Raw genomic sequence first — 27,869 nt, forward strand, 5'->3', positions numbered from 1 at the left:
TCGAACTCATGAGCCCTGACTCCAAAGCCCGTGCTCTTTCCACTGAGCCACGCTGCTTCTCCCTCTGCTGTCTCCCCTGGATCCCAGCTCCTCGACCCAATCCGTCGCCGGGGAACTGTCAGGTGGCAAACATTTCAGGGTGGGGCAAAGCGATCCATCCCTTCAGCCGAGTCCAGCGCCCACCTCACCGCTCTTTTGCATTTCCTGACTTTTGCCCTGAAAATTAGCGAGATCTGCCGTGCGTCCTCCGTGCCGTACCGAGAAGGGTCTACCTGGAAAGGGGGAAGCTGCGGGCCTGAGGGTAGCCGGGGCCGGGCTCGGCCTCTGCCCGCCTCGGTCCTCGTTCAGGCCCCCGAGCCAGGGCGGAGGTCTCCAGTCACAGCCTCTGGGCCCCGTGCAGGTCGTAATCGCTGTCGGAGGAGTTGTCCTGGGCGTTGGAGGTCTGCGTCAGGGCCTCCTCGAGAGCTGGAAAAGGCCAAGACCATTTTTCAAGGGGGTATTCGGGCTATTAGATCCGGAGGCAGCGGCAGATCAGCAGCAGATCCATCTCATTTATCTCGCCGCCTACCCCTTGCCCACATTCTCTGAGCGGGAACTCCCTCCCCTTTCATATCTGATGGGTCGCCGCTGTCCCTCAAAGCCCTCCTAAAATCACATCGACCCCCATGCGGGACAGGGACTGTGTCCATCCCAATTTGCTTGTATTCCTCCTCGCACTTAGTACAGTGTCTTGCAACAAATGCCACAATTAATGATGATGATGATGATGTTGGTATTTGTTAAGCGCTTACTATGTGCCGAGCACTGTTCTAAGCGCTGGGGTAGACACAGGGGAATCAGGTTGTCCCACGTGGGGCTCACTGTCTTAATCCCCATTTTACAGATGAGGTAACTGAGGCACCGAGAAGTGAAGTGACTTGCCCAAAGTCACACAGCTGACAAGTGGCCGAGCTGGGATTTGAACCCATGACCTCTGACTCCAAAGCCCAGGCTCTTTCCACTGAGCCACGCTGCTTCTCTCCATTATTATTATTCCATCTTATGTACATATTTGTTATTTATTTATTTATTCATATTAATGTCTTTCTCCCCCTCTAGACCGTAAGCTCATTGTGGGCAGGGCTTGTCTGTTTCTTGTTGTATTGTCCTGTGCTTAGGACTTGGGAGAGTACAATACAACAGTAAACAGCAATGAATTAATGCTGGTTTTACTTGTTCTGATGTGTACAGATATATCTCTAATTCTATTTATACTGATGCCTCTTTACTTGTTTTGATGTCTGTCTCCCCCGTCTAGACTGTGAACCGGTTGTGGGCAGGGACTGTCTCTCTCTGTGAATTGTACTTTCCAAACACTTAGTACGGTGCTCTGCACACAGTAAGCTCTCAGTAAATGCGACTGGATGAATGAATAAAGCAGACACATTCCCTGCCCACAGCCAGCTTACAGTCTAGAGGGGGAGACAGATATTAATACATATAAATATTATGCAGGATAAGCCTCCCTCGATCTGGCCCTTAGAACAGACGGATTGAGAGAGGGGATCTTTCTATCAGGGGTGAACGGGGCTTCTGAGAACGTAGCACGGTCTGGGCAACTTCGGGGTCGACATCACTGACACGAGGGACGGGGTTGGGCCGAGGGACCGTGACAAGCAAGGCGAAGGGGCGGCGCCTCCGCCTCAGTGTCTTAGTGCCCACGCGTCGCCTGAGGTCCAGCTGAGACGTGTAATAGAAGCTTTTAACAACGTGGGCGGCGAGTCTCACCAACTCTTACCTGGATAGGCTAAGAGGCTGGAGTTCCTGGGAGGCTGCAAGAGATTGGAGTTCCTGGGTGTGTGGCTGTAGTCGTTCTCTGTGGTGGACACTCCGGGGTTTTCCACCTGGGGCCGGACGGTCATGGTTTGGTTGCGATGGAACGACACTGAATGAGAGCGAGAAGAGCTGTTTATTACTCCCCTTCTAGACTATCTCCCCCTCTAGACTGTAAACTCGTTATGGCAGGGAACCCGTCTTCTAATTCCGCATGGAGTACGCACTCGATAAATCATCGTAATGGTATTTGTTCAGCGCTGACGCCGTGTCAGCCACGAGAGAAAGCGTTGGGGTGGATATGAGCAAATCGGGTTGGATTTAATCCCTGGCCCAGGAGGGGCTCACGGTCTCAACCCCCATTTTACAGATGAGGTATCTGAGGCCCAGAGAAGCGAAGTAACTTGCCCAAGGTCACCCAGCAGACAGATGTGGAGTGGGGATTTGAACCCGTGACCTTCTGACTATGCCGCTTCTTGACTAGTCTCCAGCCCCTTAGGGGTTGGATTCCACCAATCCGTTGGTCTGTTGGACATTGTTCTTTCCCATCACTCTCTTCTCCCGGCGGAAAAGGGAAGGTGCTTTGTCCTTGGCAGGAAGACGCTGGCTCCACTGTTGTGGGGCGAGGTCTCGGGGCGGAGGTCGGGGAGCGGGCAGATTCTGGGCATTATATGTCTCTGGGAGAAGCTGGAAAGGGTGGAATTTGGGGGTAAAATATCCAAGAAGATTTCCCACAGTGTTGAAATGCTGACTTCTAACCGTGAATGCGCTCTCTCTCTCTCTCTAGGATGCTAGAGAGTTATACATTATAAATTATTCTTTTCTTATGATAGTTAAGTGTTTACTACGTGCCAGGCACGGTACTAAGCAGTGGGGTAGAAACAGAATAATCAGGTTGGGCACAGTCGCACATGGGGCTCACAGTCTCAATCCCCATTTTACAGGTGAGGGAACTGAGGCACAGAAAAGCGACTCACCCAGGGTCACACGGCAGATAAGTGGCGGCAGTGTGGTCTAGCGGCTAGAGCACGGGTCTGGGAGTCAGAAGGACCTGGGTTCTAATCCCAGCTCCGCCACTTATCTGCTGTGCGACCTTAGGCAAGTCATTCACTTCTCTGTGCCTCAGTTACCTCACCTGTAAAATGGGGATTGAGACTGAGCCTCATGTGGGACAGGAACTGGGTCCGATCTGATTTGCTTGTATCTACCCCAGTAGTGAAGCAGCATGGCTCAGTGGAAAGAGCCCGGGCTTGGGAGTCAGAGATCATGGGTTCAAATCCCGGCTCTGCCACTTGTCAGCTGTGTGACTGTGGGCAAGTCACTTAACTTCTCGGTGCCTCAGTTCCCTCATCTGTAAAATGGGGATTAACTGTGAGCCTCACGTGGGACAGCCTGATTACCCTGTATCTACCCCAGCACTTAGAACAGTGCTCTGCACATAGTAAGCGCTTAACAAATCCCAACATTGTTATTAGTGGATGCCACAGAGAAAGTGGTTAACAAATACCATTATTATTATTATTATTGTTATTATTATTAGAACCCAGGTCCTTCTGACTCCCAGGGCTGTCCTTTATGCACTAGGTCATGCGTGGTTCGGTGGAAGGAGCTCGGGCTTGGGAGTCAGAGGTCATGGGTTCAAATCCCGACTCCGCCACTTGTCAGCTGTGTGACTTTGGGCCAGTCACTTCACTTCTCGGGGCCTCAGTGACCTCATCTGGAAAATGGGGATGGAGACTGTGAGCCCCACGTGGGACAACCTGATTACCTTGTATCCACCCCAGTGCTTAGAACAGTGCTCTGCACATAGTAAGCGCTTAACAAATACCAACATTCTTATTCTTATTCTTTTATATTAATGTCAGTCTCCACCTCTAGACCGCAAGCTCGTTGTGGGCAGGGAAGGTATCTGCCAACTCTGTCGTATTATACTCTCCCAAGGGCTTAGCGCAGTGCTCTGCACATAGTAAGCGCTTAATAAATACCGTTGATGATGACGAAGATGACGACGAAGAGGAATCGGCCCCTTGGAGAGAGTCGGGTGGGGTGCCTCGGTGGACAGCGTCAGGCCGAGAGACCGTGACAAGGAAGATGGAGGGCCAGCCCTTACACCTCAGCATCTGAGGTCTTAGTGACCACAAACCACTTAACCACTCCTGCAGGTGTCAGAGCTTCAAATGACCACAACTGAGCGGCAAACACTCGTCAAAGGAGCGGCGGAGATCAAAAGGCCCCGAGCATTCTCCGGAGCCGACTTGGGTCAAAGCTGCAACGTCACCCCGGTGGCCCCCCACCTCCGGCCCACCGGAGGCCATCACGGGGCACCGTCCGGGGCCCAGGACGGCCTCCCCGAAAGCGAGGGGCCCGGCGTTCAGAGCTCGCTTACCGTTCTGGTTCATTCTCGTGGGGCCGATCCATTGACGCTGCTTCTTCTGGCGAACTGCACGGGGAACATAAGAGCATAATAAGCAGGTGCTCCAGTCAGCCTCCCCGATGGTCCATCCCGCCCACAGTCCCGGGCTGACCAAAGATGCTTAGAGGAAGCATCGAAGTCACATCCGTTCATTCGCTCGTTCATTCAGTCGGCTTTATCGAGCGCTTACTCTGTGCAAAGCACTGTTCTAAGCGCTTGGGAGGGTATGATACAGCAACAAACAGACACATTCCCTGCCCACAACGAGCTCAGGGTCTACGGGGGGAGACAGACATTAATATACATAAATTATAGATAAATTACAGATATATATCTGTGCTGTGCGAATGGGAGGGAGGGTGAATGAATGGAGCAAGTCAGGGCGATGCAGAAGGGAGCGGGAGGAGAGGAGGGCTTAGTCGGGGAAGGCTTCTTGGAGGAGATGTACCTTCAATAAGGATTTGAAGTGGGGGAGAGCGATTATCTGTTGTCATGATAATGGATGAACCATCTGGAATTCCTCCCCTAAATCAATCGTATTTATTGAGCGCTTACTGTGTGCAGAGTACTGTACTAAGCTCTGAGGTGGATCCAAGTTAATCCCTGTCTCCCATGTGCTTCATTGTCTAGCGGAGGTATAGCGGAGGAACAACACTGAATACCCCCCGTCCAGTCCTTTAGCCCATGAAGCTGTTGTCCAGAAATCGATCTAAGCCCTCTGGAGGCTTCAATTACCTCTTCCCTATGCTAGAGAATATTCTGCGCTACTCGTGATGTGTTTATTTCCTCCATCCTTTACCCTCCATCATTCCTCTAGACTGTAAGCTCTTTATGGATGGGGACGTGTTTGTTCATTCTTTCAATCGTCTTTATTGAGCGCTTACTGTGAGCAAAGAGCTTATTGTTTTCTAAGCGCTTGGGAGAGAACAATATAATAATAGACACAGTGAGCCTACAGTCTAGAGGGGGAGAACATGTCTCCAACTCTATTATACTGTACTTTCCTAAGTGCTCAGTATAGTGGTCTGCAAAAAGTAAGTGCTCAATAAATACCATTGATTAATCCACCACTCCACTACATCCCAAAGGTGTCCAAAGCTCAGTCCCTACTTACTGCGACCTATACTCCTAAGGAGGAAGTGGAGGCACAGAGAGGGCAAGGGAAAGTCCCTTGGCCCCACAGCATGATAATGACAGAGTTTGGAGCTGAATCCAAGAATCCTGGCAGGGACAGTAGCAATTGATTTTTGGATTGAGCTGCCTTTCCTCATGCAGTCAATACTCTATTCCTCCTGAAAAACGACTCTCCTCCCTCTTTCCATCCTACAACGTGGCCAACCCGTATCCCTTCCTGCCTGAATAATAATAATAATAATAATAATAATAATTGTGGTTTTGTTAAGCGCTTACCATGTGCCAGGCAGAATACTAAGCGCTGGGGTAGATATAAGGTAATGGGGTTGGACTCAGTCCCTGTCCCATATAGCGCTCTCAGTCGTAATCCCCATTTTACAGATGAGGTAACTGAGGCGCAGAGAAGTTAAGTGGTTTGCCCAAGGTCACGCTGAAGACAAGTGGCAGAGCCAGGATTAGAATCCAGGTCCTTCGGACTCCCGGGGCTGTGCTCTAGCCATTAGAGTTGTGTCCTCCTGCGTTACGTGCATCTCCCCACCCAAGAAGGGCCCCGGGGTCTATGCCCTAACTTATGGCCCTAGTCCAGGGATAGAGTTAGGGTTGGCACAGTACTGGAAGGAAGCATCCGCCCAGGAGCCGCTCCGGTCTCCCAGGGTCACCGCCCCTGTCCGGAGAGTTCGGAGACCTCTCTCCGAGGATGGGCTGTGGCCGCCTTCCCCCTTCCCTCCCCGCCAACGGCAGGGAAAAGCATCCGGTGAAGGGAGAGACGAGGAGGCTGCCGCCCCAAAGGAGGGCGTCGTGGCCACCTACACTTCTTGACGATCTTCCTGTAGGCCGGAGGGCCGCAGATGACCAAGAAGAGCCCCAGGAGAATCAACGTCAAGATGATGCTCATCACGGTGCCGGCGCCCAAGGGGGCTGGGTTCGGATCCTGACCTGGGAGGAGGAAACAGAGCTCGTCCGGCGAAGGGACCACCGCCCAACCCCTCAGCAAAGAGCCCCAGAACCGACCCGGGAGCGGGGCCGGCACTTACACGTCACAATGACGCCTTGGCAGGATGAGGGGCAAGCCTCGAAGGTGTAACACTGGGAGAGGTTTTCTTTTCTCGGACAACTGACCACCTCCTGGAATTTTCTGCTGGAATCTTGCAGTGTCTTTTGGGAGATGAGGGCTCCACACTCCTGCCGCTGACACACATCCGCCCACAATGAAGCACCGTTGAGTTTCCCCAGAGTTTTCCAGTTGCTCTTGTGAAAGACCTCCACGACTCCGCTGCAGTGGCTGGTTCCACCCGTCAGCCTGCTTTTCACTTCTGGCTGGAAATCTGAGAAGGGGAAAGCGCGGAGATGGAGAGGACCAGAGCGAGGGGGATTGGGTTGAGTTTCCTTCCACTGGCTCAATCATCCGGCCCCTGATCCCCGGCTCTCCAGCCCATCTCTGTACCCCGGATGGCAGCCCAGTATGGGGCACCCGCTTCTTGAGAAGCGGGAAGGGAACCTACTGGCCTTTGCCCTCCGGCCTTCGGGGTAATCGCTGGCCCTGGTCAGCTCTTCCCACCCTATGGCTGATAAAACTAATAATAATAATAATGATGATGATGGTGGTGGTATTTGTTCAGCTCTTACTATGTTCCAGGCACTGTTCTAAGGTAATCAGGTTGGACACAGTCCCTGTCCCATATGCGGTTCACAGGTTTAATCCCCATTTTACAGATGAAGTAACTGAGAAGTGAAATGATCTGCCCAAGGTCACACAGCAGACAAATGGCAGAACTGGGATTAGAACCCAGGTCCTTCTGACTCCAGGGGCCTTGGACTATTCACTAGGCCATGCTGCTTCCCTATAACAACAATAATTTAGTATTATTCCCTCTAATAATAATGGTGGTGTTTGTTAAAGTGTTTACTATGTGTCAAGCACTGTACTAAACCCTGGGGTAGATAAAAGCTCAGGTCAGGTGATCACTGGGCTCACGGTCTAAGAAGCAGAGAGCAGTACTGAATCCCCATTTTCCAGATGAGGAAATTGAGGCCCAGAGAATGGAAGCGACTTGCTTAAGGTCACTCAGTCAAATGGCAAAGCCGGATTTAAAACCCAGATCCTCTGTCTCCCAGCACTGTGCTCTTTCCACAAGGCCATGCTGCTTCTCAGCTGTTGAAGCTGCAGTTCCCAGTAATTATTTATGGTATTCGTTAAATGCTTTCTCTGTATCGAGCATTGTTTTAAGCACTGAGGTAGATACAAGGTTAACATGATGGCGTTGAGGCAAAGAGAAGTGAAGTGACTTGCCCAAGCTCACACAGCAGACAAGTGGCAGAGTTTTGCCCCTTGGAGGTGTAGCCCAGCCACCCCCCGCCACCATTTCCCAGAGCGTATCCTTTCCCCACCCTGTGACACGGCACTGGCTCGGTCCCAGGGCCCTCCTGATTTCCTCAGCAACTGTGGGATCCTGAAACTAAATGGAGTAATAATAATAATCATAATTACGGCGTCTGTTAAGTGCTTACTGTGTGCCAGGCACTGTACTAAGTGTTGGGATGGATGCAAGCAAATCGGGTTGCTGTCCCTGTCCCACCTGGGGCTCACGGTCTCCATCCCCATTTTCCAGGTGAGGTAACTGACGCCCGGAGAAGTGAAGTATCTTGCCCAAGGTCACCCAGCAGACAAGGGGCAGAGTCGGGATTAGAACCCATGACCTTCTGACTCCCGGGCCCGTGCTCTACCCACTACACCATACTGAGAAGTAGTAAGGATCCACGGACCCGTGTGTCCCGCCGAAACCCCCGGGGTGGGTGAGAGAGAGAGTTTCCCAGATGCGAATGGGAGAGGGGCCCCCACACTCACTAGAGCAGACAACAGCCAGGGACCGGGTGCCCTTCTGGGGGCTGCTTTTGTTGAAGCAGGTGCGGAGGTTCCAACACGGCCCATTAACCATCTCCCAACTGATCGGTAAGCTCGATTTCGCCTCCTTATCCTCCAAGACTTCTAGGTATTTCCCGCAGGCCAGTTTCTGGCAGATGAAGTCCAACCGGGCTGGGTTCCAGGCGTTTTTAATGTAGCTGATGGTGCCCACGGTGGTTCCGTCGTAGAAGATCACCTCTCCGATGCAGTGGTGGTCTCCCCTCATCAGCCAGAGCCCCGGGCTGCCTGGGAGAAATACAGGGACGGAGAGGCCGAGGGAGACCGTGGCTGATGTGCTTTTGGGACAGAGATCTGGCTGGACTTTCTCAGATCAGCAAGGAGATTTAACCAGTATTTATTCATTCATTCAATTTTATTTGCTGAGCGCTCACAGAGGGCGGAGCACCGTATTCAGCTCTCGGGAGAGTGCATTACAGTAATAAACAGACCCCTTCCCTGCCCACGGCGAGCTTCCCTGCACTGCCCACAACCCCAGTCTCTAGACCGTCAGCTCGCGGAGGGCAGGAATGGGTCCGTCTGTTGTTATATCGTACGGCGCTTTGAACAAAGTAAGTGCTCGGGAAATACGATTGTATGAACGAACGAACGAGCTTACGGTCTAGATGGGGGGAGACAGACATTAATGCAAATAAATAACTGACAGAGATGTACCTAAGAGTTGTGGGGCTGGAGCGGGGAAGAACAAAGGAAGCAAGTCAGGGCCAAGCTCTTACTGTGTGTCAAGCACCGTTCTAAAATCTGGGGGAGATAGGAGTTCATCAGCCCAACACATTCCCTGTTCCATACTTAAACTGGGGCTCACAGTCTCTTATCCATCTATCTGCCGCCGTGTCTAGACTAGATATAATACCAACGGTATTTGTTAAGCGCTTACTATGTGCTAAGCACTGTTCTATTCATCCACTGCCTACCCACCTACCTATCCACTTCTACCTCCCTATATATGATTCACCTGTCTGTCTCTATCCACCCACCTACCCATCTATCGACCTGTCCATCTCTATGTCTGTGGATCTACTCATTTATTTTATAATAATAATGTCGGTATCTGTTAAGTGCTCACTATGTGCAGAACACTGTTCTAAGCGCTGGGGTAGATAGAGCGTAATCAGGGTGCTCCACGTGAGGCTCACAGTCTTCATCCCCGTTTTACAGATGAGGGAACTGAGGCACAGAGAAGTAAGTGACTTGCCCACAGTCACACAGCTGATAAGTGGCAGAGCAGGGATTCGAACCCATGACCTCGGACTCCCAAGCACGTGTTCTTTCCACTGAGCCACGCTGCTTCTCCTACTTACTTCTTGCATCGCACAGCGCTTGTACAATGCTCTGCCCACAGTAAGCGCTCAATAAATACGATTGAATGAATGAATTTCTCTACCTACTTATCCACCATCTACCCATCTGCCTGCCTGTCTACCTCTATCCACCTATCAATCGATGGTATTATTGAGCGCTTCCTACCCGCAGAACACTGTAATAAACTCTTGGGAGAGGACAATGCAACCAAATTCGCAAACACTTTCCCCGCCCATAACGATCCGTCTCTCTCTGTCTACCTCTCTCTTCATCTACCTGCCTATCCATCTGCCTTTCCGTTTACCTTCCTATCTACCTACCTATCCATGATCCTCCTATTTATCCATCTGTATAATAATAATGATGGTATTTGTTAATCATTTACCATGTGCCAAGCGCTGGGATAGCTACAAGGTTACCAGTTTGTCCTACTTGGGGATCACAGTCTCAATCCCCATTTTACAGACGAGGTAACTGAGGCACAGAGAAGTTAAGTGACTTGTCCACAGTCACACAGCTGACGGGTGGCGAAGCTGGGAATTCACAAACACTAACTTCCAAATCCATGCTCTTTCCACTCTATAGCTACCCACCTATCCATCTAGCTATCTCCGCACACAAGAAGTGCTCAATAAATACGATTGAATGAATGGATGTGGGTCTACCTGTCTATATATCTATCCATCTACCCACCTACCCACCTCTCCACCTACCGATCCACCACCTACTTATATATCTCAGAGGTCATGGGTTCGAATGCCACCTCTGCCCCTTGTCAACTGTGTGACTGTGGGCAAGTCACTTCACTTCTCTGGGCCTCAGTTCCCTCATCTGTAAAACGGAGATCAAGACTGTGAGCCTCACGTGGGACAGCCTCATTCCCCTGTATCTACCCCAGCGCTTAGAACAGTGCTCTGCACGTAGTAAGCGCTTAACAAATACCAACATTGTTATTATTATCATCTGTTGTCAGTAACTATATGAATTCATCTATTCATCTGTCAATGTGCCTCTATCACTATCCATATGTCTTGTCCATTCCAAGCGCTGAGTCCAGTGCTCTGCACATAGTAAGCGCTCAATAAATACTATTGAATGAATGTCCTCCTATCCACCATCTGCTTATCCGTGTCAGTGTGTCTATCTATCTACCGATCCATCTATTTTCCTATCCTAGCTAGCCTGTCCATCTGTCTCTCGTTGTCCTTGCCGTTGTCGGGAGAAAGACCCCAGGAGCCTGGTGCTTGCCAGGCTCTGGGTGGGCTTCCAGTTGGAGGTGAACCCCCTTGGCTTCCTGTTGTGCTTTGGACCGGCCTCGGTTTGAGGCCGGACTGGCTCCACCCTAGTATCCAACAAGCTCCCGGTATCGGGCCTTTCTGACGCGCTAAGCTGGTGACACCTTCCTTGCCAGCCATGATTAATGACCGTGCCCCAGCCCTCTCGCTCCTCCACCAGAAGCCCCGCCTGCTTTCACCTCCGAATAAGTAGGGAGCCAGAAGTATCTGCAGCAGCGGAAGAAGCGGAAGGGGAAGCACCGGAGGGACCCCCTGGAGATCCGCTCCTGGCCTGCGGTGGTCCGGTACCCTCGGCGAAAGCGACCTTACCCCCTCCCCCGACGAAGGCGAAGGTTTCTGGTGCCGGATGAGGCTGTTCAGCTCTATGATTTGTTGACAGGAAATGACTTCGGCTCAAACGCCTCAAGTGAGTGGGTGGAAAATGTTCTCCTTTCTCCTCCAATGCCACCCTGCCATCCTGCGGGCCCTAGGGCTGAGCCTACAGTGACTCAACTGGCTCTCTCTGGCGTCAGATCTGGCCTGACCCCTTTATAGGCTAAGGCAGAACCAAGTTCCAAGGGACCCGCGCGGGGACCCATGAGGCCCTTAGAACGGCCGAATGGGGTGATCTGAGGCGCTAGGGTCCCCTCGCTCGTGAATAGCCGCTTGGCAGCTGTGTGACCGTGGGCAAGTCACTTAACTTCTCTGGGCCTCGGTGACCTCATCTGTAAAATGGGGATGAAGACTGTGAGCCTCACGTGGGACAACCGGATTACCCTGTATCTCCCCCAGCACTTAGAACAGTGCTCTGCACATAGTAAGCGCTTAACAAATACCAAAATTATTATTATTATTATTATTAATAGCCATGATGAGGGGGCAGAGCGGCTCCGCCTCTCCTCCGGCCTCTGCTGCCCCTCCAGGCGGGAGGTGGAAGTGACCGTGAAAACAGCCCCCTGCTGCCCCCTGCTGCCCCCTGCTGGAAGGGAGGGAAGTGTCTGCCCGGCTCTCCCTCACCTCCTCTTTACAGGTCATGACAGGCAATCGGCTGTGTGCAGAGCACTGTACTAAGCGCTTGGGAGACCATAAGACAGACACAGGAATAACGATAATAATGATGGTATTCTTTAAGCTGTAAGTGCCAAGCACCGTACTAAGCGCCGGGGTGGATCCAAGCAAAGCGAGTGGGACACGGTCCCTGTCCCACATGGGGCTCACAGTCTCCATCCCCATTTTACAGATGAAGGAACTGAGGCACAGAAAAGTGAAGTCCAACGTCACACAACAGACAAGCGGCAGAGCCGGGATTAGAACCTGGGACCTTCTGAGTCCCAGGCCCGGGCTCTAACCACTACGCCACGCTCACGCCCTCCTGTTGGGTATAATAACAATGATAATAACACTAATAATAATAACCATAAAGTATTTGTTTACCACCTATTATGTGCCGAGCACTGTACTAAGCAATGGGGTAGATTCAAGATAAGTGGGACACAGTCCCCGTCCCAAAAGGTGCTCACGGTTTAAGGTTTAAGGAGTCTTTGACTTTTCTTACCGGTGGGTTTAGGCTGGGTGGTGGGCTGGGGGCTTGTGGGCGAAGGTGAGGCAGGAGTTGGCTCTGAAATGGGAAGAAGATCAGGTGAGCGAATGGGGAAAAAGAATGAATAACTGTGGCATTTGTTAAGCTCTTATTATTTGCCGAGCACTGTGCTAAACGCTTGGCATGTACAATCATACAATACGATTAGATCAGACCCGGTCCCTGACCCACACGGGGCTCAGAGATTAGCGATCAGGTGAGGGGAGAGCTTCAGTTACCGTACCTAGACAGACCAGGGTGAGATGCTTGGGACAGCTGCTCTTTGGGGGTTGGTAGCTGCAGTTAGAAAAGGAAAGTTGTTGGCCATGGCAGAGGATTCGCTGGGACTGCTCTTCGTAACCGGGGAAATCCAGGGGGTGCCCCACAATCAAGGCCTCCCCACAGTTCAGCTCTTTGCAGACACCATTCCATCCAGTCCGATTCCAGGACCCCAGATACTGGTCGTTCTGGGAAGTATTCTGCTTCCAGGATTCCAGACACACACTGTTCCAGGAACCATCCTTCTTCACCTCCAGGACCCCCTGACAATGGGAGCTGGAGCCTCTCAGTCTGACTGAGAACGACCCTGAGGAGACAAAACAGGTCGGAAGATCACGGATCCCCATCTGGCTCTCTCTTCCCACCTTCATCCGCTCACCGACTTAGGTTTTTTTTGCTTTATTTCCTCCTCCCACTCTGCTGTTCCTCTCGACCTCCTTTTCCACCCACTGTGCAAAATGTGATTTTTACTAGGAGGGAGGGGGTCAGGCCCCGAAACTTCTCCTCTGGCTCCTAATCTTAAGGGTGGGGCAGGAGAAGAGGTAGGGAGGTTTGAAGAGTGAAGGTTCTACTGTTCCTGCCTGATGTGCCATCTGCCGCCTTACGTTTTTGGGTTTTTAATTTTTTTAGATGGTATCTGTTGAGCGCTTACTATGTGCCAGTCACTGTTCTGAGTGCTGGGGTTGATACAAGCTAATCAATTTGGACACAGTCCATGTCCCATAGAGAAGCAGCGTGGCTCAGTAGAAGGAGCCCGGGCTTGGGAGTCGGAGGTCATGGGTCCGAATCCCGGCTCCGCCGCTTGTCAGTTGTGTGACTGTGGGCAAGTCACTTAACTTCTCTGTGGCTCAGTTACCTCATCTGTAAAATGGGAATTAAGACCGTGAGCCTCACGTGGGACAACCTCATTCCCCTGTATCTACCCCAGTTCTTAGAACAGTGCTCTGCACATAGTAAGCGCTTAACAAATACCAACATTATTATTATTATTATATGGGGCTCACAGTCTTAATCCCCATTTTACAGATGAGGTGACCGAGGCACAAGGTAGTTAAGTGACTTGTTCAAGGTCCCCCGGCAGACAATGGCAGAGCCATGATTAGAACCCAGGTTCTTCTGACTCCCGGGCCAGGGCTCGATCCACTAGGTCACGCTGCTCCCTGGGTCTTGGGGTATTTGGGTCTCGGGGATCTGTTAGCGTCTCACCTAACGTAGAGACCGTAACGCAAGTCATTTAAAAAAGTTCCCCGGCCTCGGGTGATAGGTGCCAGAACTGGAGCATTAGGTGCCGGGGCCGAATCCCGGCAGAGCACTTGCACAAACCAGGTTCTGCTCCTATGTGAGCTGCTGATATTTCCAGATTCTCTCAAAAAAAAGCCAAATGAGAATAAGGCGGAGTGTACGGGGTGGTGCAGTGTGAATGTGTGAATACGAGCTGGGTGTTCATGGGGGCGGGGAGGGAAGAGATGCGAGGCTGCGGTATTCGCGGAGGGGTGTATGTGGGGCCCGGGGCCTCGATGTGCCCCGTCTGCTGTTTATGCAAATGTGGGCGAGGGCGTCAGTCACCCCCCTGGGAACCGGCCCCCGGAACCGGCCCCCCGGACGGTCCAGAGCAGTGGCCGGAGAACGCTCGTGACCGTTGAGGATGACGATGACCACACCTGCCTATCACCCAGCAGGACTCTCGCTGCTGCTACTGACCTGAGCCATCCTCTCGTGGTCTTCTATGGCACGAAGCGGCTGCGGAGAGAAGGCAAAGGAGAGTCAGGAGGAGGGAGGAGAGGCTGCCGGGACGTCAGGCTCGCCACCCGCAGTGCTGCTCTCGGGCTTCTCGAGCTCGTTCGCACCATACGGGTTTCCCGTCGATGGCTTCTGGGTCCCTGAGGGTCCCGTTCCCCCCCTGCTCCCCTTCCCCCAGCCCGAGCCGCGGCCTTCTCCTCCTGCCGGAAAGCAGCATCGAGACCCGTGCAGCCAGTGGGAGGTCAGATAAGCGGCCCCGTCGCTTCCCAGGCTCTCCTTAGCTCTACCCTTTGGGCCTCGGTCTCCTCGTCTGTAAAATGGGGAGAAGGGTCTTCACCCTTTCGCCCTACCGCTATGAAGGTTGGGAGGGGGCGCCCACTTCTCAGGTGGCCTCTGCAGTAAAACTTTGGAAAAAAAGAGCATTGAAGAGAGAATCAAATTCAGTAAGGCAGAGAAGCAGTGTGGCCCCGTGGAAAAATACTCAGGGTGAGAATCAGAGGAGCCGGGTTCTAATCCAGAGAAGCAGCGTGGCTCAGTGGAAAGAGCCCGGGCTTGGGAGTCAGAGGTCATGGGTTCTAATCCCGGCTCCTCCAGTTGTCAGCTGTGTGACTTTGGGCGAGTCAGTTAACTTCTCTGAGCCTCAGTTACCTCATCTGTAAAATGGGGATCAAGACTGTGAGGCCCATGTGGGACAACCTGATCACCTTGTATCCCCCCAGCGCTTTGCACATAGTAAGCGCTTAACAAATGCCATCTTTATTTATTTATTTATTTATTTATTTATTTAATCCCTCTAGACTGTAAACTCATTGCGGGCAAGGACTGTGTCCGTTTATTGTTATAATGTACTATCCCAAACACCGTGTACAGTGCTCTGCACAGTAAGCGCTCAACTGACTGACTGATCCTGGCTCCGCCGCTTGTCTTCTGTATGACCTTGGGCAAGTCACTTCATTTCTCCGTGTCTCTGTTACCTCAGGTGCAAAAGGGGGATTAAGACCGTGAGCCCCACATGGGACATGAACTGTGTCCAACCTGATTAGCTTGTATCTACCCCTGCGCTCAGTACCGTACCTGCCACATAGTAAGCACTTAACAAATAGCACCTTTTTAAAAAAAGCTATAATGGCCCCCAAATAAGAAAACGTTGCTCCGAAGCACCTCCTTCCCTGTCTGTGATTGCCCTTAGAAAGGCTGCCCTTAGAGGGCAAGGGCCCCGTGGTATGCAGGTTGGGTACGGGTCCGATCACATGTGGGGCACTCGCTACATCCGAGAAGCAGCGTGGCTTAGCGGAAAGGGCCCGGGCTTGGGAGTCAGGGGGCACGAGTTCTAATTCCGTCTCCGCCACTTGTCAGTTGTGTGACCTTGGGCAAGTCACTTCAACTTTGGGCCTCAGTTCCCTCGTCTGTAAAATGGGGATTAAGTCTGAGAGCCCCACATGGGACCACCTAATGACCTTGTATCTACTCCAGCGCTTAGAACAGTGCTTGGCACATAGTAAGAGCTTAACAAATACCAAAGTTATTGTTATTATTACATTGCCAGCTACAGTGGCAACTAAAGAGGCTTCTTGCTCCAGGCCAACACTGGCAGCAATCTCATCTCCGGCAACTCCCTGGGCCACCAGCTCCCACTTCCCACCTTGGGAAGTCACATGACTGAAAGGAAAGAGCTCGGGCCTGCAAGGTGAGGACCTGGGTTCTAATCCCTGCTCTGCCACTTGCCTGCCTTGTGGCCTTGGGCAAATCACTTAAATTCCCCGGACTCCAGTTTCCTCATCTGTAAAATGAAGATTAAATGAAGATTAATCTGTTCTCCTTTGCCTTTAGTCTGTGATCCCTGTATGGGACAGGGGCTATGTCTGACCCGATTATCTTTTTTTCTACCATAATAATAATAGTATTTGGTAAGTGCTTACTATGTGCCAAGCACTGTAATAAGCACTGGGGGGATACAAGCAAATCAGGTTGTTCACAGTGCCTTTCTCACGTGGAGCTCACTGTCTCAATCCCCATTTTACAGATGAGGTAACCGAGGCCCAGAGAAGTGAAGCGACTTGCCCAAGGTCAAACCCTAGCGCTCAGTGCAGTAGTTGGCAAAGAAGAACCGCTTAACAAATACCATTATTAGTATCATTATTATTATTGTTATCATTATCTCTGTTCCCTGGCTCCCGGCCCAAGTTGGCACTGGAAGGGCAAAGACCCCACGGCCCAAGGCTTCTCCACCCGCCGCGCCCATTTCTGAGGTAACTGTTGGCTGGGTGGGAGAGAGACCAGGAGCAGAGCTGAGCTGGGGGTGGAAAGCATCTGAACCACTGAAGTGGTCCTGTGGCTCCCTCAAAAGCTGTGGACTAAGCACTTGGGAGAGTAAAATACTTCTGCTAATTCTGTTGTACTGTGCAGCAGCCTGGTATAGAGGATAGAACCCGGGCCTGCGAGTCAGAAGGTCGTGCGTTCTAAATCCCGGATCCACCACTTGTCTGCCGTGTGACCTTGGGTAAGTCACTTTACTTCTCTGGGCCTCAGTTCCCTCATTTGTAAAATGGCGACTGAGACTGGGAGCCCCAGGTGGGACTGAGACTACGTCCAATCCGATTTGCTTGTATCCATCCCACAGTGAGCACTAAACAAATACCACAGTTATTACTATTATCGTGATTGTACTTTCCCAAATTCTTAGTATGGTGCTCTGCACATAGGAAGCGCTCAGGCAATACTATTGACTTATTTCTATCCATAATTTACTTTAATGTTTGTCTCCCCCGCGAGACTGTAAGCTCCTCGTAGGCAGAGAACGTCTACCAACTCTGTCGCACTCTCCTGAGCACTTAGCACAGTCTCTGCCCGCCGTGCTCAATAAGTAGCATCGATCGATCGATTGATTGATTGATCTGTAGAAGGTGCAGGAGACCTGATTTCTTTCTTCCCCAGGCACTAAAATGCCTCATCCATGTTCCTCCCCTCAGCCAGAGATGGTTAGTACAGTTTCCCTCCAGTGAACCCCCATGGTGGGTCTCAACTACCCTTTGCGCAAAGCAGTGGTCCCTAAATTTCAGCAGACCCCCCAGGCTCAACTGGTCAGATAAGGGGATCAGGTGCCCTCCAACCTCCGCCACCTAAGAACACGTTCCCAGCCTCACTCTCCGACCCCTCCCTCCCAAACTGTCTCTCACCCAGAGACCAAGGGAGTCTTTTCTAAGGACGTGAGCTCCAGACAGCCTCTTCCTCTATTGGGACCAAATTTTTTTTTTAATGGCAATTGTTAAGTGCTTACTATGTGCTAGGCCCTGTACTAAGCTCCGGGACAGATACACAGTAATCAGGACGGACACAGTCTTATGACTCGCGAGCCTTAATCTCCATTTTCTAGATGAGATATCTGAGGCACGAAGTTCACACAACCAGACACGCAGTGGAGCCGGGATTAGGCCCTAGATCCTGTGACTCCCAGACCCGGGGCTCTCTCTCCACTAAGCCAAGCTGCTTCTCCGATTCTCCCAGGTTTTGAAGGAGGTGTAAATTCAGCTCTGCAGGACTGGGCTTGGGAAATCACGATTATTATCTAGTTCATGACAACTCTGCTCCTCACGCCCTCGTGTATCTGAACTCATACGTCCCCAGAACAGGACAGAATAAAGTAGCAAATGATGGTATTTAAAAAGTGCTTACTGGGCATCGAGCACTCATTGAAAATAATAGCTTGACCTTTTAGAGCACCTTATTTTCCAAAAAAATCAAAGGACACTGCCATGTGTTCTCCATGGCCTTAGCCACTTTGATACTTTCTTCCCCCCTGGAATGAGGAGTTGTGTACATATCTTTATGCTCGGCCATTCCTGTATCTGTAATTTATTTCAATGTTTGTCTGGCCCTCGAGACTGTAAGCTCCTTATAGGCAAGGAATGTGTCCGCCAACTCCGTTGCATTGTACTCAACCAAGCTTTTGGATAGTGCTCTGCGCACAATAAGCCCTCAGTAAACTCCATTGATTGACTTGCAAATTTTAGCCTTGTCCTATCATAACAGAGAGGGATTATCATCTTTTTCAGATGGGGAAACTGGAGCACAAATAAATGATATTCCCCCAAAGACATAGATCCTCAGGGGAATAGGCAGAACTAGAAAGCCCAGTTGCTTTCTGCAGATCACGCTGCCCTTGGGCTCAATTGATTAATCAGTGGAATTTATTGAGCGGTTACCATGTGGTTTGGGAGAGTACAATACGGTAGCGTTGGTAGGCACGATCCCTGCCTTCAAGGCGCTTCCAATCTAGCGGGACTAGATTGGACTCTGTACAACGGTGCTGTCAGCCCCTTCCACACCACGGCTCTCCTCGAACAGGGAGATCTTCCACCTCAACATACTAAGCAGCGTAGCTCCGTGGAAAGAGCATGGGCTTGAAATCGGAAGGACCTGGGTTCTAATCCTGCCCCCGCCACTGGTCAGCTGTGTGACTTTGGGCAAGTCACTTCACTTCTCTGTGCCTCAGTTACCTCATCTGTAAAATGGGGAGCTCCACATGGGTCAACTCGTTGACCTGTATCTGCCCCAGGGCTTAGAACGGTGCTTGACACATAGTAAGCGCTTAACAAATACCATCATCATTATTAATAATAACTGCGGTATTTGTTAAGCTTTCACTAGGTTTCAGCACAGTTCTAAACGCTGAAGTAGATAATAATAATAATAATGTTGGTATTTGTTAAGCGCTTACTATGTGCAGAGCACTGTTCTAACCGCTGGGGTAGATACAGGGTCATCAGGTTGTCCCACGTGAGGCTCAGAGTTAATCCCCATTTTACAGATGAGGTAACTGAGGCACCGAGAAGTGAAGTGACTTGCCCAGAGTCACACAGCTGACAAGTGGCAGATCCGGAATTCGAACCCATGACAATATAACACAATATAATCAGGTCCCATATGGGCTCAAAGTCAAGTAGGAGGGAGAACTAAAACCCCATTTTGCCCATGAGGGAACTGAGCCTCAGAGAAATTAAATGACTTGCCTATGGTCCCATAGAAGGTATGCGGTGGAGCCGGGATTAGAACCCAGGTCCTCTGACTCCCAGCCACATGCTCTTTCTACTACTACCAATAATAATGATAATGCCGGTATTTGTTAAGCACTTACTATGTGCCAAGCACTGTTCTAAGCACTGGGGTAGATACAATAATAATAATGTTGGTATTTGTTAAGCGCTTACTATGTGCCGAGCACTGTTCTAAGCGCTGGGGTAGACACAGGGGAATCAGGATGTCCCACGTGGGGCTCACACTCTTAATCCCCATTTTACAGATGAGGGAACTGAGGCACAGAGAAGTTAAGTGACGTGCCCACAGTCACACAGCTGACAAGTGGCCGAGCTGGGATTCGAACTCATGACCTCTGACTCCAAAGCCCGGGCTCTTTCCACTGAGCCACGCTGCTCCTCTAAGGTCATCAGGTTGTCCCACGTGGAGCTCACAGTCTTAATCCCCATTTTACAGATGAGGCAACTGAGGTACAGAGAAGTGAAGTGACTTGTCCAAAGTCACACAGCTGACAAGCGGCGGAGCCGGGATTAGAACCTGTGACCTCTGACTCCCAAACCCGGGATTTTTCCGCTAAGCCAAGCTCGGCCATGCCACTTCTCTTATGGTGGCTGGTAGTCAGAGATCAGTCGATGGTATTTATTGTGTGCTTACTGTGTGAAGAGTACTGTGCTAAGCGCACAGGAAAGTTTAGTATAACAGAGTAGGTAGACGGGTCCTTGTCCAAAAAGACCTTACAGTCTAGCGGGTAAGATGGAAGTTTAGAGTCAGTCGATCAATTGTATTTGTTGAGCGCCTACTGTGTGCAGAGCACTGTACTAAATGCTTAGGAGAGTACACTACAACAATTCCCTGCCGCTAATGAGTCCTGAGAAGATGGTTGAGCAATTCTCTCCTCAAAGCTGGGGAAAAAGCCCCTTGGCCTCTGTCAGGCCCGTCCCTGGATGGGGGCCAGAGGCGGTAGACACCGAGAAGGATCGTGCCCTGGTGGATAGAGCACGATCCTGGGAGCCAGAAGGACCTGGGTTCTAATCCCGGCTCCTCCTTTCGTCTGCTCTGTGACCTTGAGCAAGTCACTTCACTTCTCTGTGCCTGTTACCTCGTCTATAAAATGGGACTAAAACTGCGAGCTCCACGTGTGAAAGGGACCGCGCCCAACCCGAGTTGCTTGTATCCACCGCAGCACTTAGTACAGTGCCCGGCATATAGTAAGTGCTTAACAAATACCGCAATTATTATTATTATAATTATTACAGCCGTCTGGGGCGGGACCGGGACGTGGCAGCTTGAATGGGGCCGCGGACCTCACTCCCTAGGAGAGGGACGGCCCTGGAGGGGAGGCCCAGCCGGGGAGCGCGGACCAGGGATTCCAGCAGGAAACTGAGGCCGGAGGTTGGAGACCCCACCACAGTGGTAGAAGGAGCTCTCCCCCAGGCCTGGGGGCACTGCCATCCCCCTCCCCACCCCCCGCTCCCTTCCCAGCAGCACTCAGTTCCCCTTGTTCCCGGCCATCCTTCACCCACCGGGCAGAGGCCTGTTCTGGGAGTGGCCCCGGGACCCCCGCCCCACTTGCTTTGGATGCCCAAGGGCTTAACTCACCAGACAGGGAGGGATCGGGGTCGGGATAAGTCATGCCAATTCCTACTTCTGAGTTTGAAGTCTGAGACCAACCGTACCGTCCGGGAGCGGAGGGGTAAGAGAGAGAGAGGAGCCCCGGGAGGGGTCATCGAGGGCTCCGACTGCCTATCGGCTCACCTCCAGTGCTGACCCGAGGCTAACGCAACTGCGGGAGGAGGACACGGTCAGTTATGGGGCGTTGCGTGAGATGAGGTAAGGGGGGAGAGAATGGGCGGGAGCTACCAGCAGCCCCTCTGGCTTCCGTCCCTCTGTGGCCATCACCCGACTGACCCACGTCAGGAAGCAGGGAGGGGGCAGCCGTGTCCCTTGGAAACTAAAGTGGGCCAGGCCTACTGGCTGCCATCTTGGGACCCGCTCAGTCCTGGCCCGGCGGGTTCTCTCTCGCTAAAATGGAGGATCTGGCGTTCGGGCTTCGGGGGGGATGCTGCGGGGGGGTAAGCTCTGGAAAATAGAGTCCCCTGTCAGGGCCACCCTTATCACAGCTCCCTGCCCCCTGGGGGATGTCCTCCCAGCACTGCCCAAGGCCAGCACCCTGCACTCAAGAGGCCGGGGGCACACGAGACAGGAAAGCGCCCACTAGAGCTGCCGCCCTGCCCTTCCCGCTCTAGATCTCTGCGGGGATGAGCGGGCCGCCTGCGGTCCTTGCCCAGATGCTCCGCGACGTACAAATGGGCACGGGCCTAGTGGCGACTAGAGCTGCAGGGCCCTGGGTCAAAGAGGGAGGTGGAAATGCTCAGGGTGACTGCTCTGGCCTCACTGATCCCGCTGAGAACAGCCCAACTTTTTTTTTTTAACGGTATTGGTTAAGCACTTACTATGTCTCAGGCACTCTTCTAAGCACTGAGGTAGATAAAAAATAATCAGGTTGGACACAGTCCATGTCCCACATGGGGCTCACAGTCTTCATCCTTATTTTACAGATGAGGAAACTGAGGCACAATGAAGTGAAGTGACTTGCCCAAGATCACCCAACAGACAAATGGCGGAGCCGGGATCAGAACCAATTTGAGACCAGGCCACCGAGTCCTTTCCCGTTTAGCGAGAGGAAGGAGGAGGAGACAGACCCAGGTACCGCTTTTCCCCAGGAATTCATCCAGTGGCTCGTCTCCAGAGCCCAACCCTGCTGAGGATTTCCACACTCCCCCGCGGAAGTCTGACGAGGCAGGGAGAGGGGCAGTAATTTTTTCTCCCCATTTTACAGATCTGGAAACTGAGGAACAAAATCAACCAACCGTATTTACTGAGCACTTACTAAGTGCAGAGCACTGTACTAAACGCTTGGGAGAGTACAGAACAACAGAGTTAGCAAAACTGGGCTGTGGAGAATCGAACGACAACTCATCACCCTCAGAATGACGCCGCCTCTTTCCCATCTGTAATTTAGTCTGGCTCCTCCTTTAGGGCAGAGGTCATGTCCATCAACTCTTATTGTATTTTACTCTCCCAAGCATTTAGGGATTGCACATAGTAAGCGCTCAATAAATGAAATTGATCGACTGGTTGAAAGATGGCACCTTTTGGGCAGCCGCGACTGAACGGCCGGGGTTGGGGAGCTGGGCGAAGTGGGGTGGTGGCTTTTCTCTGAGGTTCCCCCGACACTGCCCACCGCCACCTTGCCCGTTCCTTGCCCTTTCCATCTGCGCACTGGGCGAAAGACCAGCTCCCACCACCATCTGCTGGGGTTTTGAGGGCCTCCCCCCCCGTGGGGGACTGTTGTTAGACATATACCCGGGGTCGTCCTGCAGGTCAGGGGCAGAGCCCGGACTAGATTGTTGTGGCCTAGTGGATAGAGCACGGACCGGGAGTCAGGAGGATCTGGGTTCTAATGCCGGCTCCACCACTTGTCTGCTGTGGGACCTCGAGCAAGTTACTTCACTTCTCTGCGTCTCAAGTCCCTCATCTGTAAAATGGGGATGAAGACCGTGAGCCCTAGATGGGACAGGGACTGTGTCCCATCCAATTACCTCCTAACTACCCCAGCGCTTAGTAGAAGCAGTGCTTGGGGAAACAGCCTGGTGTAGTGGATTGAGCACGGGCCTGGGAGTCAGAAGGTCATGGGTTCTAATCCCGGCTCCTCCACTTGTCTGCTGAGTGGCCCTGGGTAAGTCACTTCACTTCTCTATGCTTCAGTTACCTCATCTATAAAATAGGGATTAAAATTGTGAGCCCCATGCGGGAGAGGGGCTGTGTCCTACCTAATTTGCTTGTATCTACCCTAGCGCTTAGAACAGTGCCTGAAACATAGTAAGCGCTTAACAAAAAACACAATTATTACTATTATTACCGGGCCTGACATGTAGCAAGCGCTTAACAAATATCACAATTATTATCTTAAGATCTTCGAGAGATCATGGCTACTTACTCTAACATAGTCTCCCAGGTGCTTAGTACAGTGCTCTGCACACAATAAGCAACCAGTAAATAGCACTGATTGATGATCTGATTGATTGATTGAATGAATCCAGGCCTCTGAGCTCCCAGCCTGGGCTTTGCTGTCCCAGAAAGCCAATTCGGAAGCCAAGCTAGAACCCTGAAGGATTAACCACCTCCAGGGGCCTCCACAGCAAATCCCACATCAGTGAGATATGAGAAGCAGCGTGGCGCAGTGGAAAGAGCACGGGCTTTGGAGTCAGGGCTCATGAGTTCGAATCCCAGCTCTGCCACTTGTCGGCTGTGTGACTGTGGGCAAGTCACTTAACTTCTCTTGTCCTCAGTTCCCTCATCTGTAAAATGGAGATGAAGACTGTGAGCCCCACGTGGGACCACCTGATTCCCCTTTGTCTACCCCAGTGCTTAGAACAGTGCTCTGCACATAGTAAGCGCTTAACAAATACCAACATCATCATCATCCCTACATGTGGTCTGATCTCCCCATTACCCTCTGGGCCTTCAGGATGACGATGATGATGATGATGATGGTATTCGTTAAGCGCTTACTATGTGCCAGGCACTGTTCTAAGCCCTGGGGTAGATACAGGTTAATCAGATTGGACCCAATCCATGTCCCAGGTGGGGCTCACAGTCTTAATCCCCATTTTACAAATAAGTGAGGCACAGAGCAGTGAAGTGACTTGCCCGAGGTCACAAAGCAGACAAGTGGTGGAGCCGGGATTAGAACCCAAGGCTCATGCCCACTTGTATGTGTCGGGGGCACTTGGGCAAGGGCGGAGCATCCGGCCGTCACTCCAGAGATCTAGAGCGGGGAGGACAGTGCGACAGCTCTTGCGGGCGACTTCTGTTCTCCCTCCCTCCAGGTCCCCTCCACCGTGTGCCCCCAGCCTCCTGGGCGCAGGGTGCTGGCTAGGGGCAGTGCTTTGGGGGTCCCCAGGGTGCAGGGGGCTCCATCCTCCAGAGTTTACCCCACTGCCTGCGGCCCCTGGGCCCGAAAGCCAGATCCTCCATTTCTGGTGAGAGAGAAACCTCTGACTCCCAAGTCCTTCTGACTCCCGGGCCCGATTCTATCCGCTGGGCCACGCTTGTTTCCCCAGCGACCGGAGAGACAAGGAGTGTTTTCTCTGGAGAGGTCAAAGATGGAAGCAGAGCCTCAGACTTTCTGCCCGTTCCTTTGTAGTGGAACCCAGAGATGTGCAAGTGCCCTATCGGGGGGACCCCTCTGCCTCCCGCCATCCCCGGCCTTACTCCTCAGACCCCGCCTCGGCCTGGGGAGGGCCTTCTCTGGAGACGACGGGCTTGTTCCTCGGTCTCCTCTGCCCCTCTAGACCTGAAAGGAGGCGGAAGTGAGCCTCAGTGTCAGCACCCAGCCTGGTGCTCCCCGAGGGCAGGCAGGAAGGAGCCGTTACTCCATCTCCGCCATTTTGGGCACCCGAGAGGGCTCCAGAGCGGGCCTGGAACCCCGAGCCCGAGAGGCCGGTTTTAGGAGGGTGAGCTCAGTGGTAGGGGGATTGGCGGGGTGACCCGGGATCCAAGGACCCGGACGAGTCTGTTTGGTCTCCGACAGCGCTGCCGTCAATCAACCAGTGGTATTCATTTAGCGCGTACTGTGTGCACAGCACCATGTTAAGGGCTTGAAAGAGTAGACAGTAGAGTAAATAGAGATAATTCCTGCCCTCGAGGAGTTTACAGTCTAGCCGGAGTCAGGCGCCAAAATGAAATACAGCCTGATGGCGAGGCGGGGCTGGGAGATGGTTTAAGATGTGAAAAGCTGAATTGATTCTCGTTTAGCTTGGCCATGCTGGGCTGATAGGTAGAGAATCCAGGGGTCAACAAAGAGTCGGGGAGAAGCTTGGGGAGCTGACCCGCGGGTGGGTACCCAGGAATCAGAGCGGTGGATGGAGCAGAGTAACAGCATGTAGCCGGGACACCCTTGAATTCTCAGTTTTGCCATCTGTAAAATGGGAACGTAATCCTTGTTCCCATCCTCCCAGAACTTCTGTGAAAGCAAATGGGACTTGGAGAGAAAATTCGAGACTAAGGTACAGCCTCAAAGGGGGTCAGTGCGAATGGGTTCCCAAAGGACTCTCTCCTTAGGGCAGCGTGACTTAGTAGAAAGAGCACAGGCTTGGGAGTCAGAGCACGTGGGTTCTAATCCTGGCTCCACCACTTATCTGCTGTGTGGACAAGCCGCTTAACTTCTCTGTGCTTCAGTTACCTCATCTGTAAAATGAGGATTAAGACTGTGAGCCCCACGTGGGACAACCTGATTATCTTGTATCTACCCCAGCGTTTAGAACACTGCTTGACTTGTAGTTAGCGCTTAACAAGTACCATCATCATCATCTCTATTATTATTATTATTGAAGGAAGCACCCTCGGCAGACATGGCATTTTGGCAGGGTCTTTCAGATGGCTCATGCAGAGGAGAGGACCGTTCCCCGTGATACAGCCGGACACACCTTTGCACACTTGCACTCCATCATCGGCCTGCACGGCGAATACACGTACGTGTTCTTACGTCCAAGATCTCCATGTGTGCTCACATGGATACGGACGTGCATAGGCACCTGCGTGGTCCCCTGGTTCCCTTCACCTTTGGAAAAGCCCTTGGATGTGGCTCAAATTGGGGCAGGGGATCTTCGCCGCTGTCCAGGGCCTCCTTTCTCCTTAAGAAACCGACCTCACTTTAGATTACCAGCTTCCTCCTCTTTGCCTTTCCCTCTCTCAGCGTTCCCCCGAAGCGGCTGGTTTGCAGGGAGCAGGTGTTTTCCCAGCCTTTTTAAGGGCAGTGTTCATCCTGAGAAGCAGCGTGGCTTAGTGGATAGAACACGGGCCTGGGAGTCAGAAGGACCCGGGTTTTAATCCCGGCTCCGCCGCGTGTCTGCTCTGTGACCTCGGGCGACTTCTCTGGGCCTCAGTTATCTTATCTGTAAAATGGGGATTAAGCCTGTGAGCCCCATGTGGGGCAGGGACTGTATCCAACCTGATTAACTTGTATCTACCTCAGCGCTTAGAACGGTGCTTGGCATGTAGTAAGCGTGTAGCAAATACCATTATCATTATTATTATCCTCGAGTGCTCAGCCCCTTGGATTCTTGAGACCCGAAGGGTCAGACAGCCCGGGGACCCCCGAGCCCTCCCCCGTCGCTTCTTCCCCAAACTGTGGCCGAGACACTAGCAGCCCGCGGGACCCCGACCGAACAGTGCAAGGGAACGGCAAGCCTGGAACTGAACAGGACCCCCTCCCTCTCTTCTGTTCCCTCTTCCAGAGGCCAGGTGGTCTTGGGCTGCTCTCTGGGTAGGGCCGGGGATCCCAGAGCCCCCTTATCAGGCTTAGATTGTGAGCCCCTGAGGGGTCACCTTGACTAATTCTCTCCCATGTGTTCACTCTCGGTGTTCAGTAGAGTGCTTTGCGCACAGTAGGCATTTAATAAATATTATTACTACTACTGCTGCTGTTGCTGCCGGGTGGAGACCCAAACCCCTAGCCGATCTGGCCACCCAGAGTCGGGGGCATAGAGGTCAGAGAGCCTTCAGGCTTTTTCGGCCCAGTGGTGGCCGAAAGGGATTTCTGGCGTCCCGGACCCTCCCCGTCCCAGTCTACTCCCCGGCCGCGGTAGCCGGAGGTGGAGCCGGAGGCTGGAGTCAAGGGAAAAATGCAGTTGGGGGAGAGACGTGTGCACGGATGGGTCAGAGGCCTCAATTAAGACGGACCAGGGCCGGGAGGTTGCAGAAAGCTCCGGCAAGCAGAGCTGAGCCCCACAGCAGCTCCGCGGGGAAAATCTCACTTGGTTTATAGAGCTTGGGGCCAGAGCCAGGGGCAGGGGCTGGGCCCAGGGTCAAGTCCAGGGGCGGGGTCAGTGCCAGGGCCTAGGTTAGGGTCAGGGTCACATCCAGGGTCAAGGTGAGGGGCAGGGTGGGCGGAGGAGACGGGGCTGGGAGGTGGACACTCCCCTGCTCGGGCTGAGCAGGCAAGTACCTTGGGGTGGAAAAGAAACTTCTGAGTTGTAAAAGGAAGAGCCTGAAGGTTTGTCTTTCCCCAGAGGGGGACAGGACGGCTGCCCCTGGGACTTTCTGAGGGCGAACTCTGACGAGGCTCGGAGGCTCCCCTGGCCCCGCGCACCCCCACCTCCCTCCTCGCCCCCCGCGACGTACTCACCGGGCAACCCCATCAGGAGCAACAAAGCCAGAAGAGGCCGGAGGAGCCCCATGGGGTCGGGGCCGCTGGTGCCAGTGAGGGGCTCGGCACCCAGAGGGCGAGGACGGAGGGGCACCGGGGAGAAGGAGCAGGCAGTGGCCCTCCCGGCAGCGGGGCTGTGCGTCACCTGTGTTTGAAGCCTGAACTGCCAA

The 27,869-nt window shown here is 52.5% G+C and overlaps 1 protein-coding gene across 1 annotated transcript; it reads right to left on the reverse strand.

Annotated features, from left to right (window-relative positions):
• CD5 (CD5 molecule) lies at nucleotides 1-27,855 on the reverse strand. Its single transcript, XM_029059497.1, has 10 exons — nucleotides 27,679-27,855; nucleotides 14,415-14,453; nucleotides 12,679-13,020; nucleotides 12,411-12,473; nucleotides 8,205-8,507; nucleotides 6,394-6,684; nucleotides 6,170-6,295; nucleotides 4,199-4,252; nucleotides 1,778-1,924; nucleotides 1-465 (listed from the first exon to the last, which is right to left on the reverse strand). The coding sequence occupies exons 1-10, from the start codon at nucleotides 27,728-27,730 to the stop codon at nucleotides 377-379; spliced, it is 1,506 nt and encodes a 501-aa protein (XP_028915330.1). The 5' UTR covers nucleotides 27,731-27,855; the 3' UTR covers nucleotides 1-376.
• Between the last annotated feature and the right edge of the window lie 14 nt (nucleotides 27,856-27,869).

The sequence above is a fragment of the Ornithorhynchus anatinus genome, chromosome 3 (assembly GCF_004115215.2).
Source record: "Ornithorhynchus anatinus isolate Pmale09 chromosome 3, mOrnAna1.pri.v4, whole genome shotgun sequence".
Taxonomy (NCBI): domain Eukaryota; kingdom Metazoa; phylum Chordata; class Mammalia; order Monotremata; family Ornithorhynchidae; genus Ornithorhynchus; species Ornithorhynchus anatinus.